Below are 14,521 nucleotides of genomic sequence, written 5' to 3'. Positions count from 1 at the left end.
AAGAGCTGAGATACAGGTGGGGAGTGGGGCTCATCCAAACCCAAATGCACAGACGTGTCCCAGCCCTTGCCAACACGGCAGCAGTGCCCTCGGTGCAGGCCTCCTGTGCACGGCAGCCACCATGGCCCTGTGGAGCAGTAGCTGTGGGGTCCTAACCTGGGGGTTTACAGCCCCCCCCAGCCTCACCTCATTGCGCTGCAGTTAATTGGGGCACTGCTCTAATCTCTACCTGCCATTGATTTCAATTCAGCTCCAATTTTCTTCTTTGACCTTCTCTCCTCCAGACCCTGCTCACAAACAGAGCACAAATCCTCAGATATCCCCTTCACTTTTCCCTGAAAAATTCCATTGCTCCCCAACCACCAATGACTGATGTCTGTTTGGATGTGATGTTTGGGGACAAACACCTCTACCCAAATGGACACCCTTCCCAGATGTTCCCCTCCTTGGCTTTGGCATGGGAAGGGAAGCAGTGATGCTCTGAGACCACCCCAACCTTACACTCCTCACCTTTCATGTAAGCACTGGATTGGAAATGGGATGGAAACAGCACCAGCTCCCCAGGTGGCTTCCTGATATCTGTAAGGTGACCGTCTCATGCATGGGGAATGAGCATGAAGAACTGTTGGGTGTCCCTAAGCCACATCAAGGCTCATACATGCTGGGAGTCACGCTCCCTTCTTCTCACAGCTGAGATCACCTCAAGGCAAAAAGAGTCCACGAGACTTCCAGATGGTGACCTTCAGGATGGCTGCCTGCTGTCCACCTAAACACGAACCCCTGAGCCCCAGCCCGGCAGAGTTGAGATGCTTCAAAGGCAAGCTGAAAGGGAAGAGCTAGGGGAAGGTCTCCCCTCCTCCACATCCCTGGAGCCATGGATGGGACACAGCCACCAGCAGCACCCAGCTCCCCGGTGCCACTCTCTGTGCTGTGATCTGGAATGGGAGCAGCCGCTCGGAAGCGGTTAGGATCAGGTTGCAATGTGCTGGCACTAATGAGCAGGAGACAGGGGGCTGCAGAAAGTGACTGGGAGATGTCCACCAGCGAGATGCTGCCAGTGCCAGGGGCCATGGAGGAGCTGCCACTGGGGGCATGGGATGGGAGAGGCATCATCCCTCAGAGCTCATCGCCTCCTGGCACCCCAAAATGGGTGGGGAACCCCTGCCAAGGTGCTTTTCTCCAGAAATCCTGGCTGCCAGAATTCTAGCCCTCCTGGGGCCCTTCTTTTCCTGGCAGCAATTCACTATGTAAAGAGGCTGGGTATTTATAATTATGCTCAAAGTGGCCACTTTGAAAATCTATATGTCTCTAGGCTCCCTGTACATCATAATGTCAACTCTGCGAATGGAGGCATCCATCAGAGGCCTCACATCACAGACCTCGGAGCTGTGATAAACACTTGGGAAATGCTTGCTGAACCCCTTGTCCCACTGCTGCCCGCTGGGGAACAGAGCTGCTCTTTGTGGGGTGCCAATTGAGCTCCTCCAGGAGGAACAACGCCAGGTGAGACATTGATCAGCGATGGGATGAGCCACCCAGCCAGAGCCTTCCTTCCTCTCTGACCCCACTGGGAAGTGGGACCCACCGGAGCCATCCCCCCGTTCTGTGTCACCTCCTCGAGACGTGGGGCCGGTGTTGGTTCCCACAGAACAGAACACTGCTCCCTGCCGACCACGCAGGCTTCCCTAACACTTTGCCCAGGCTCTTCTTAAAAATTTATTGCTCTGTTGCAACGTGAAAAATAAGACAGAGAAGTAATCATTAGTATAACTATAACTCCCCGTGCAATAGCCCCACTTGTAAATTGAGATTTATGATTGCAGCTGCCGATATTTTAGAGGCCGGTGCAAGCAGCAGTGGCAGCACAGCCCAGCTCCACGCTGCCCCGCCGCAGTTACAGTTTATCACAATCTGCAGAGATTATTGCAATGAATAATACACAACGGGCTGGCAGTGAAGAACTATTCCCGATCAAACGTTTCTGTAAACAACTGAATAAATAATATTGCTCAGCCCCTCTTTAGAGCCCTCAGAAGCCCAGGGAAATCTCTCATTACTCAGCAGGAAGGCGGCGGGGGGCTCAGAGGGGAGGGACGTGGGGTCTCTGGGCACTGTGGCGGCAGCAGTACAGGGGGTCCCAGCTGGATGCCAGCACTGCAATGGGAGCGGGGCTCGGTGTGCTCCATAAATGTCAGTAGGTAATGTGACACACGCAGGAGCGTGTGCCAGCGGCAGTGGAAAGGGCATTTCTTACACGGCTGGAAGGACAAAGTTCAGCTTGTAGCCCGGGGTTCCCCCAGGCACATTGAGCTCCGGCTGTGCCCACCCATGTTGCGTCACTGGCACCGTGTCTTCATCCAGTGGGCAGTGTGCACAGATCCCCTTCTGACCCACGTCACCCTGGGATGCCTCATGCAATACCCAAACCCTGCGACGCCCACTCTCAGACCAGCAGTGGGACGAGGACACCCCCAGGCAGGACTGTCCCCCCCAGGACAGATCCCTGCTCCCCGTGCCCAGCTGCGAAGGACAAGGGATGCAAAGCAGTGAAGTTTGCTTCCCTGCAGTGCCTGCTCTGCCCACGCCTGTGGAATAGGCTCCAATTAATCCCCCCTCAGCTTGGCCCGCCCGCTTCATTACCTCCCCTTGATGAGAACCATCAGTGGGGCCTGTATGATTTTGCTAATTAGCCTCACTTCGTTTATCATTTCCATTTTCTCCCAGAGACGCTCGGCTTGCTGGGCGACAGCTTCATCTCCCGCTGAAACAATGCGGCCCCTTCTGTGCCCGTCTCACTTAGCGCTGTCACCGCAGCCATTATGAAATTGGGGTTTCATTTACACACTAATTAAACATTACAGCTTGTTCACAATTACAACACGGGGATGAGGAGGTAACTAATTACTTAAGAAATGAGCTAACATTTATCTCTGGTTCCTCCCCCACAGCCCACCGAGGTTGGAAATTGTTCGGTAGCGACGGCCTCCAGGCCCACGTACCCCTTGGGGCTGTATCCCTTTGAGGCTGTGTCCCCTTGGGGCTGTGTTCCCTTGGGACTGTACCCAGAACCCAGCCCCAAAGGCATATGAACCCTGTTCCAGGGATGATGGGGCCACAGCAGAGCCAATCCTGCTCCAGGAGCATGCAAGGGATGGAGGTCTTCATGGGCAGTGCAGACACCCACATGCCCTCCATGTTCTATCTGGTGATGGGCAACTCATCTTGAAAAAGACATTTTCTTCAGGGAGGAATTAACATTTAAAAACGAGAATCATTAGGGTAAATAAAGCAGGCTGTCACTTGGATCGAAAGGCAACACTGAGTATGGGCTCAGGACACTGCCATGTACCAGGAATCAGGCGAGGGGAGGAATAAGGAACCCATGCTTGGCCTGAGCCACAGAGCGCAGGCAGGAGATGGATATTCAGGTTGGACACTAGGAGAAAATTGTTCCCCTAAAGATCTGTGATGCACTGGCACAGGCTGCCCAAAGGGGAGGTGGGGTCACCGTATGTGGAGGTGTCCAAGAGATGTGGGGATGAGGCACTGAGCAACGTGGTCAGAAGTCATGGTGGGGAGAGGTGGGCTGGGTTGGATGATCCCAGAGGTCTTTTCCAACCTTTATGATTCTGTAGTTGGATGGAGGCTAGAGGCAGGAGATGAGGCTGGAGGCTGAGATGGAGGCTGAAGGCAGGCAGTATCCAGAGTCATTCATGAAGGGAAGAGCAGCAGAGAAAGGGGGAGATGACATGGACTGTCCTGGGACAGCTGGGAAGCAGCAGCTGGGCTGTATGTCCATCTGCAAGCCAGCAAGCAGGCTGGCAGGAAGAGAGGGCAGAATGCGGAAGGCCACCAATGCATTGCCTAGAAGCTTCTGCAGACACTGTGCTGCTGCTGGGCTTTTGAAACACATGAGAGTCCCCCCACAAACAGCCCTAAGCAGTGGAAATGCTCTCAGAAAAAAAAACCTCGTCCAGCACCAGGCAATTAAGGTTCTTTTGCAACTCTTAACCCGTGATTTTGAGACAAAGAATTTGGCCTTGGCATAATTTGAACTGCTAATTGCTTCCCTGATCCGCAGTCAGAGAACTGAGATGAAGTCTGGGCACCAAAAAAAAAATAAATCACCTTCCCTGTTCGGGAGAAAATTCAGAGCTGCTCTCTGGGGGGAAGGGGATGCTCTCTTCTTCCCTTGAAACAGCTTAAAAAATAATGATCAGGAAACAGTTAAGCAAAAGGGGGGTGAACTGGTGGTTGGAAAAAAAAAAAATTCACACCACTTTATAATAATAGTAACAACTCATTCCCATAGTTTTATCCTTCCTGTCTTTAGCCCACAAAAAAAAAAAAAAAAAAAAAAGGAAAAAAAAAAAAAGAAACCCTAAGCTAAACTACTGACACTGGCTGGGAGCTTAGAACTGCTGCATCAAACAGAGCCCTTGAATCTCCTGAACATAATTGTGCTGCCCTCTAACCTCAACCTTCAATCAGTGCAGTTTAACTATCTCATTTTAGCCTACAGGACACACCCCTCTGCTAACTAGCAGCCATATTCTTCTCATTAGGAGACTGCTCTGTACAGGAGCATGGAGGCAAATCCGTTGTCTCTCTTTTTCTCTCTCACTCTGCTGCTCTTGGTTGTTATATGTGTACTTCTGGAGGGAAAGAACACGAGCAGAGGGCTTGGCGGGTGCTGGAGATGGCCCAGCTGCCAAACTCTGGGTCCCATGGAAATAAAGCCACACCACTTGTTCTTGTGTGGAAATGCACAGCGTGCAGGCACGGCCCCACTAACCTCAGTGCCAGGCGCTTGGTGCTGGAGGTGCTCCTGCTTTGCTCTCTGCATGCAGCCAGGGATGGGCCCCAGGGTGGCAGTTCTGGTCCTGCAGGGCCAGGTGGGGACAGGCAGGGGACACGCGTGTTCCTGTGCCAGCACTGTGCCTGGGCAGGCAGGGAGGTGTGGGGCAACATGCTGAGCTGGATGGGGCTGTACACTGCAGGAAAACTGTGTCTGTGTGGGGAAAACTTGCGGAGGGTTGCCATGTGCTCTCCATCACTGGCAAGCTTTGCATCAAGTCACTGGCAATGGTTTCTTCCATGCCTGAAGGTCAGCTCAAAGCCACGTGGGAATGACGCAAGATGGTTCTGCCAGCTACCTGACCTGAAGGGCCACACATGCCCTGACGTCACTGGAGTACAGGACATGGCAGCTCGGTGCCTGCAGTGTGGACCAAAGCACCCACCCCAATGGTGACTGTGACCTTATCCCCTGCCTCCCCACCCAGCCAGCACCCCCAAGCCTGCAGCACCCACCTTATGCCTCTCTGTGGGTTTGGGTGATGCAGAAATCATAGAACCTCAGAACCACTGATACTGGAAAAGATTGCTAAGATCATTCAGTCCAACCCACCCCACCATGCCCACTAACCACATCCCTCAATGCCTCATCTCCACAGGTCTTGGACACCTCCAGGGATGGTGACCCCCTCACTTCCATGGGCAGCCTGTGCCACTGCATCACCGCCCTTTGTGAGAAGAACCTTCTTCCTAATATCCAACCTGAAATGGCATGCAGTTTTCAGGCAGAGCAGATCCCTCTGAGCCCACCCAAAAGCTCTACAGGAGCACGGTCAGTGGGGCCAGGCAGCAGCTGGGCTGGTACAGCTCTGCCTTTGCCTTGAGATTTGGGGGTTGGCATCCTGGAAGCAGGATGTGCACAGGCAGGGATGGATAAGAACACAGCTCTGGATGGATTTAGATAGCTCGGTGTCTGTCCTCCCCGCCCTGCAGCATCCTCCCCATCCACACCTCATCCCTGGGTCCCGCTGAGTTATGCCAGCTATTAACACGCTCCAAGTTCGTTATCTTAAAGAGGCCACTCAGGACACGGGGCAGCGATCCTTAAAGCAATTAATGCAATCCTTTGATTTCAGGGGATAATGTAGGAGCCGCCGGGCTGCCTTAAAGAGGGGACTGTCAGCACCAGAGCGAGGAACAGTCACGGGTCAGAGCGTCGCGCTGCAGAGGTACCCGTTAGCTCTTAACAAGACACGGGGGCAGCTGCCATGGCTGGCTGCTGTCAGAGCCCTCCTCACCCAGCCCAGCTCCCTTCCAGAGAGTGGAAAGTGGCAATGCAGGGCTTTGGCTGCTGCCCGGGGGCGGCCCAACCCACGGTGAAGTGATGCGCCCACCAAAGGCATGAAACTTTCCTTTCTTTCTTTCCTTCCTCGTTTTTTCAGAGCACAAGTTCTCTCTTGGTGAAGACTTCTGGGGGAGGTGGAGAGAAGCAGGAAGCCAAAGAGAACCATCTCGCTAGTCAAAGCCTTTAACAACTATTTTTAATATCAGGCAGAGGAACAAGATTTTGAAATGAAACAGCCTGCGCCGCTTTGATGGGCGAGCGACAGATCTTGAAACAAGGTCCATTCCCTCCTCCTTCACTAACTAACAGCCATATTTCTCTCATTAAAGACAATCTGGCCGTATTTTCAAACTTCTTAACAAGGCGATCACCGTAATTTGAGATTTCTATTATCCATGCTCCTATTACAGCAGTCTTTTAAGCAGCCTTTTTTTTTTTTTGCTTTCTTTCCCCGATTTTGTCTCTCCCCTCAGACTGCCATCAGTGGTAATGACGTGCAGGAAACAAGAGCACCGAGAACCAGCTCTTTTTTTTTTTTCTTCTCCTTTTTTTCCCCTTCTTTTTGGTACTAGCTCGTGCAGGGGGCAGCAATAAGGAACAGAATAAAAAAGCGAAATGAAGTTTGGTTATCTCTTATCGGGAGTTTGGTTGTTAATCCGCCCAGGAGCTCACTCGGAGCCCACGCACCACCTTATCTCCCCCGTCCACCACAGACCCCCTCCCCGCGGACCCCCGGCTCTCCCCTTCCCGAAGGCGCCCGGCCGCAGCCCTCCCTGCCCCATTAGTCCTTGGCTGGGCTCTGCCAGATGGATGCAATTTGCATAATATCAGCGGCAGAGGCTGGCAGATCAACCGGGGTCAGGCTCTGACATCTCCAGCACAGTCTATCTCCGAGTGCTAATTTGGACTGCATTGATCTCTCTTTCTGATTTCTTTGTCATTTACGTCTGCAACGGTTTGACAGGAGATACAGAGACAGACAAGGGGGGAAAAGAAGGGGAAGGGGGGAGGTAGAACAGGAGAGAAACAAAGATTGTAGTTACAGATGTCTTTAAGGGAAAAAACAGATTAATCCAAGGACTCCTCTGAGGGTCGCGGCTTTGAAACATCCTAATTATCCCCTTCTTATGAATTCCTGCACAGACTTAGAGGGGGGTCTTGTCAGGGAACTCAGGGGAATGGAAACTTGTTAAATTGTGGTGCAGCTCTCCGGCTGGCTGCTACCCCTTCCCTTTGCACCTCGCAGCCGTGTCTCATTAGGAGAAATGGGGTGGTTGCAGGCATCCCTCCGCACCTCGATGGTGGCTCTCGTTAGGGCCAGGAGGAACGGGCACGGGGCTGTGCTCACTGCCCTCAGGATCAGGAGGTGCTCCTGAGTCACCCCCCATCCTGGCAGCCCAAGGGGATGGCAAGGAGGACGCTGCAGACCAGAGAGAGCCACCAAGTAAGGACCGTCCCAGGGCTGGCCGTACCACCCGGTCCCCAGCAGTGGGTCAGGGACACGTAGCTTGAAGTTCAAAGATGTTTCCGTGCTATTAATTGAGACGTTTATGTTCATTAACAGGAAACTCTTCCCCACTCACAGGTAAGAGAGGACAAGCCTCGTCTGGGACATGTCGCAGAGAGACACTAAGGCACCAAAGAATCCATGGGGAAATCAAAATGTCACTCAGTGTTTTACGTTTCTACTTTCTACAGAAAAAGCTCTCTGGAAAGTTAATGATCTTCCCAGGCCTCTCACCTACCGCATGTCTTCCAGTGCGTGAGGCTGTGGCACAATGCACCAAGTGCTCGTGTTTCAGAACAAGTGCCTACAGGAGGAATGTTCTGCAGGACAGACAGACAGCCAACAGTAGGGTGGTCCCCAGCTAGCGCATAGGGCTCTCTGCAGTGCAGGTTAATTCAGGCCTGTAAGCTCCTGCTGTTGGGACTGGCTGGTTTGTAACACAGCATCCCTAAATCACACCCTCACCAGCCCCTCCCGCACTGCCAGTATGCCAGCAATGGTTTGGCATGAGACGGCACGGCACTGCAGAGCATGGCATCCCATCACATGGCACTGCATCACTTGTCCCGAGCAGCCGCAGCCCTGTAACTACCTCACCTCCACCAGAACGCCGGGACTGCTCCAGCAACATCCAGCACAGCGGGGCCAGCAGTGCACCGTGCCCCTGTGTGCCATCGACTTTGGGCAGTGTAGGACAGAGGGGTGACTGCAGTCAACACAAACACTCAATCATCCTTCCTTTCTTTCTTCTGTGCCTCCTTTGTTAACTGCAGGAAACAGCTGAAAGACCTTGAGTTTCCCATTGTGGCGTGTATGGGAACAGAGCTGCAGTGATCAGAACATACCCCCCGCTGCTCCTGGGGAAAAAGGGAGAGCAGAATCTTTTCTAAAAAGGGTTTACGATTAGAAGAGTGTTCTGTCACTCTGGCGCGCAGTAATCCACTGCGCCACCAAGTCCCTTCAGAGAGATGTCGAAAACTTAAATGACTGAAAGCAAAAGAGCCCTGGCTCAGGTTCCTAGGCAGCCAGACATCCTAATTATCTTTAGATCCACTCCCACATGGAGGGGAGAGAGCACACAAGAGTAAAAAAAAAAAAAAAAAAAAAGAAAGAAAAAGAAAGAAAAAGAAAGGGAAAAAAAAAAAAAAAAAAAAAGAGGACTGTCACATTGCTTTTTTCTTTTTTTAAAAGCCCGTCTCCGCTCCCTGCTTTTCCAGCTGTGACACCTCTCACGGTAGTTAATTAGAACCATGTCAGCACGTTAACGTGCACTGACTGGACACTGACAGACCCTGACCGGCCAGCACGGGCTCCTGTCCCTCCCACAGGGCCTGGGACCCCACTGCCCCCATCCCCGTCCCGCTGTGCTCCCTGCAGCACGCTCTGCCAGCCGGGCGCAGTGCCTCACCGCGGCACCTGTTTGGAGCTGCCTGACCTTTACCAGCACTAATTCAGAATGACACCCCTCATTTGATGACATTTCTGTTTACTTTTCCTTAAGTCTCTTTTAATTATTTAACTCTGAGTCTTTTCTCTTTTGCCTCCGGCTGCCTGGCAGAGGGAGCCCCGTTCTGTCCATGGCAGCGGCCCCAGGGCAGCTCCCAGTTCTCTGCTCAGCTCTCGCCATCGGTTCCCCTGGCACGAGGATGATGCCCACCGTACTGCACTGGCAGAGCACTGCCTCTGCTGAGAGCCGAAGGACGGGATCTGCCTGCTCTGTCCCCACAGCCACACTGAGGTTGGGGTGAGAGGTGGCTAAAAGCAGAGGGGAGTGTCACAAAACGCTGCCCTCGTCCCCTTGGTTCACGTGCCAGAGAGAAGCACAGGGTCTTGGAGCATCCCGAGAAGAAAGGAAAAGGCGAAAGGAAAGCAGGCTGAAATGAAGCTGCAGGAGGAGAGTGGGTGCTGACAGCTACAGGCACCATCCGTGTGCCCGCCCCACACTTAGCAGGACGCGGGCAGGGCAGGGGCACCGCGGGCGCTGGCAGCCGGCGGCAGTTAATTAGAATCGTGTCACTAAGTAAATGCGCTCTGACTGGACTCTGACAGACGCTCACCTATGACACTGGGGGCCAGGAGACAATCCACATCAAACTACTGCAGTGTGACCCTTTTAACACAAAGAGTAAACTCACTGCACGTCGAGTTGAAGCTCATTAAAACTGTCTACTCTGCGAGCATCCCATTAACCTCACTGTTAAAAACACGCAATTCCTCTTCTTCTATCCGAGGCCTAATTAATGCTCTGGATCAGGAACAATATCACGCCCTAACCTTCCGAGATTTCCAATCAGTAAATGAAAAGAGAAAGTCGGGGCTGGGGAAGCGCGGGTGCCTGCAGGGCTGCGCACAGTAGGGCTGCTGACCCCCGGGCTGTGGGGCTGCTCCCCCAGGCTGGCAGGGCCCCATGGCACAGAGCAGTGCTGCGGCCCCAGGACCACGCTGGCACCGTCCTGAGCCCACGGGTCCTGAGATTTGAAACGGAAAGAATCTGCAGGCTGAATTCTGAACTTTCACCGTGCTTTGCAGGCAGCCAATCCACCACAGGTTAAAGCAGAGCGGGCAAACGAGAAATCAACTTGCACAGCAGTGGCTTCTTCTGCACATTTGGGAACTTCTCCCTTTTCTGAGTGTGTTTTCAGTTCAGTAGCTGGCTCGCTCAGAGCCAAGAATCAACAAAGGCTTGTAGAAGAAGAAGAATGTCACCAACAAACATTATTTAAACCACTTATGGTTACTCAAACAGAGCATTCTGATTTTCATCGAGAAGCACTACGGCTGAAATCATGAGCAATCTTTTAATCCTCACTTCTTGAATAACTAACAGTAATGCACCATTTTTCTAACGTAATGACAATCTAAAAACTAAGAGTAAAGGCTTACTATGTTACATTATTGATTAAAATAAATGTAGAAAATATACTGCATTAAATGTAAGAAAGAATAACCAGGTTTAATCCCTGGGAGAGCTGAACACAGTCTGATAGGTGCTGGTCAGTAAAACATGACCTTTCTTTAGGGAAACAGTTAAAAACAGTGTGAATATAGAAGAAAATCAATTACTGAAAGCAGGTGCCCTGCTGGCTGATTTAAATCTCAATTAAAACCTGTGATTTTAATCATTCTGATTTATATCAGTCTCTGCAACTCCATAGAGAGACGTTGATGTGAGAGCAAGGCTGCACCACTGCCACTGCAGGGATGTGCTGCCCTAAACTGCACAGAGCTCCCTCCAGCCATCAGGGAAGCCCCAGCCATATTTCCCAAGGGATGTGGCCCTGGATTTCCACCAGGCTTCACCATGAGCTCCCTGCCCGTGCGCGGCGGCTGCACAAGGTGAGGCTCCCATATAGGATCCAGCCCTCAGGTTCCCATACGGGAACCAGAGGGGAAATTACGCATGTCACAGAATCACACAGAATCACAGAATCACAGAATCGTAGGGGTTGGAAGGGACCTCCAGAGATCATCGAGTCCAACCCCCTGCCAAAGCAGGTTCCCTACAGCAGGTCGCACAGGTAGGCATCCATCCATGTCTTTGTTCAGTTCTCAGCCCTCCCTGGTTTGCAGACTTTTGCACACCAGCAACCATCAGAGCAGGTGTTGACCCCCACCTAGGGCAGCCCTGGGGACCCCAGTCTGCCCCCCAACTTCCTCAACCCTGCTGCACCCCAGGACCCTACAAAGGAATAATGAGACTCCAGACAACACAGGAGCATTTCCAAAGCCACAGCTAGGTCCAGGCTTGCTGCTATGTAAAGTAACAGGCAAGCAGATGTGCTGAGCTGCTCCTAACTCTTTTCTTGAGATAGCAGCCCTGGAAAGTGGGCATGGATTGGGCTGTTCCAGGAAGGGAGGGGCAGCACAGGGCAGGAAATTCTGCAGGAAACATGCCTGCTCCAGGACAAGGCAGCAAAGCCTTCCTAAAGGACTGGAGTGGAGAGGCAGGTGAGCAGCACCTTTCAACTCAATCAGGCAGGGACATACCTGAGCAAGACAGCACTGAGATAAACACAGGCAGAAACCAAGAGCAGACAGATGATACTCCATAACTAGGGATGCTTTGTCAGAGTAGGAGATGACAGCAACAGAGCACTCTCACCATAAATAAAACAAAAGATGAGGCATAAAACAACTCTGCATCCCCCAGAGAGTCTCTAGGAAAGATTCAAGCCCCAAAAGAAGGCAGAACACAGCTCCTGCAGTCCCAGCTTGCTCCCCATCACCGCCAGTGTGGCACACCAGCAAGGCAACTCTGCTCCCAGGCAAGGAAGCAAATTTTAATGCTACCTCCGTCAATAATGCAACCAGATCCATAGTTCAAAAGGAGCTTGCTAATTAAAAGCTGGTGAGCTTTAAATAATTCATCTCCTTAACTTGGATTGATTGGAGAGTTTAATGGTTAGAGTCTTGAAACAATATTAAACAGCCTCCTCAAGGCCCAGGTAGCAGGTGACTTTTCCAAGTAAATCTTACCTTCTTGCAAACTTTACTTCTCTCAAGTCACACTGGATGAAGGGCTGGGAGGCAGAGGGAAGGCAGACACAAGGCAGGCAAGTGTGATGCAGCCCTCTGAGGCACAGCCCGGTGAACCTGGGCCAGATCCCTGCTGCCCACATATCCCACAGCCTGCACTGCCCCTGCCCCCAAAGACAATTGTAGTCCTCAGAGCACCCCAGAGCAGGGAGAGCTCCCAGCCCAGCACTCATCTCCTCTCAGCTGCAGCACCCCTGGAGCAACTCCCCAGGGGGACTAAGAGCCAGGATGCATTCCCCCTTTCCAATCGTGTTGCAGGCACAACCTGGTGCATCTTCTTCCCTTCTGCCAGCCAGAGGCCATGCAGCCCTCTGGCTGGCCTTCAGCATCTGGCTTTGAGCAGCTCTTGGAGCCATGGAGATAGGCAGAACACAGCACTGGGTCACTTACCTATCCCGCTGTGAGGCCTCCCTATGTGCTGTAGGTTCAGTCCTTTGTTCATGTCTAAGAGTCCGTTCTTTGGCCAACTCCCCATGGCAAAGCTGTACGCCTGCAAGAGAGAAGCAGAAGGTCACAGGTTGCATGGGGCACATGAGATACATTCTGGAGGGAACACGTGTGTTTGTGTCCCCAGTATTCAACACAGATCCAGACACTGCCCCTAAAGAAGCTTTCCAGGAGGTGGTGCAGGCCTGTCCCACTTCAGAGATGCCCAGGGCCTGACACTGAGGCTAGCACAGGAGTGTCACTGTGGGGGTCCTGAGGCAGCCCCCAGCTCCATGGCTGGGTGTTTTGGGACTCCTACAGCCTTTGGGCTCTTCGCCTCTAGAAGAAACCCCGCTGGGCCCCATAGAGCCCATAACCCAGCCAGAATCTGCTCCTGCCCCACAGCTTCTTGCAGCAGCACCCACTGCCCGAGTGGCACAGCCCCACTGGACAACAGCAGTGGGAGAGCAGGCCAGCCCCGCACCATGCATGCGGCCATAATTACAGCCTGAGAGCCCCCTGTCTCCTTCATCTTGAGGAATTAAGCTCACAATTGCATTGTGAGCCTTAAGAACAGCACGTGGGCTTAGCACAACTCACACAGTGCTATCTCTGCTGCCGTGAGGGCCATTGTCCCCAGATGAGATCAGGTCAATCCCGCAGCGCCTATCTCCCTCCCGCAGCGGGGATCATCACTGCATACAGTCACTGCATGGAGGAGCAGCAGGGCTCCAAAAGTAAAGCCTGCTTTTGGGGCTGCCCCCAGTGCCCCTGCTCTGCTCCCTGCTGCATGGCTGCCCCATGGGAGCCATGGCTTTGGGGTTGGGAATTCACTGCTGGCCTCCTAACGGTTTACGCTGCCTTGTTGCTCCTGCCTTAGCAAAACAGAGGGCTCCACGGATAATTAATAGACAGCATTGCTAATCCTGTTGGGAGATGATTAGCAATTAAAACTCCTAATTAAGTCTATGCATAATTCACTGAAATTACACTTTGTGTGTACACAACACGTTCAACAAACACGCTCTGATAACTTCATTGCTGGGATTGCTGGTGGCTGTGTGTTGGTCGGGATGCTGTGCCCCATGCCCAGTTCTGGGGGTCTGGGTGTCAAACACAGCAGCTCTGCCTGGGGCTCCTGGCTCCCTCTCCTGGGCTGCAGCGGGTGAATGCAGAACATCAGGCTCCTGGTGAGGAGAACCGTTCCAACATCATCTCAGCAAAGCCACAGCCATGCACAGGGTAAGGCTGCCTTAACACCCATCGGCCAAGCGCCCCACATCCTTCTCACCTCCCTCCTGCTTAAAATTGGGGTTTATTGCTGTGAACAGAACAAGAAGCCCACACCTTAGATCTCCCAGATCAGCACCTCTTTTGCATAGCACTTTTGCTTTGTTAATCAAGGTCATTTGGTACAGCCGTGCTACCTGAGCAAACTAGCTAAGCAGCCCGGCTAGAAGTTGGCCTGACCACTGAAGGTCAAGTGTGCACTTATGCATATTCAAAGCTGTCTGCAGGATCGATTGGGTTTTAATTGTTTTTCCTGGGGTTTTGGAAGGAAGTGCCAGGAGCATTGATCGGTCCGGCTGAGGCCGCTCACACTCGGTGCAGTGACTGCTGTCACCTCGTGGGCAGGCGGAAAGCAGCCGGGCCGGGGGAAGTGCAGCCAGCCTGGCCAGGGAGGAGCTCTGCCAGTGGTGGATTGTATTCGAAAATAAAGTTTTTTAATTAAAATTGGCAATTCTGAGCCGCCTGCCGGCAGCAGCCACACAATCAAGAACGAAGAGCTTTGCTGTTTAATATTTAAAGACAACGTTTAATCTTTAAATAGGAAAGTTCTTCTTCTGACTGTTAAAGTGAGCACCCGACACGAGGTCCCAATGCCAGCACCAGTGGCTTTTTGCCCTTTT

General features: G+C 52.5%; 1 protein-coding gene across 3 annotated transcripts in view; it reads right to left on the bottom strand.

Annotated features, from left to right (window-relative positions):
• Positions 1 to 14,521, bottom strand: part of ERI3 (ERI1 exoribonuclease family member 3) — a 97,029-nt gene that overhangs the window by 13,450 nt on the left and 69,058 nt on the right. For all 3 annotated transcript variants that reach the window (XM_052666147.1, XM_052666148.1, XM_052666150.1), the window contains exon 7: positions 12,576 to 12,675. In XM_052666147.1, the coding sequence (XP_052522107.1) occupies positions 12,576 to 12,675 (100 nt within the window). The remainder of the gene's footprint in view (positions 1 to 12,575; positions 12,676 to 14,521) is intronic.

This window comes from Tympanuchus pallidicinctus, unplaced genomic scaffold (genome assembly GCF_026119805.1).
Source record: "Tympanuchus pallidicinctus isolate F22 unplaced genomic scaffold, pur_lepc_1.0 scaffold7, whole genome shotgun sequence".
NCBI lineage: Eukaryota > Metazoa > Chordata > Aves > Galliformes > Phasianidae > Tympanuchus > Tympanuchus pallidicinctus.
The sequence above is the reverse complement of the archived record's forward strand: the minus strand, read 5'-3'. Positions and strand labels throughout refer to the sequence as shown.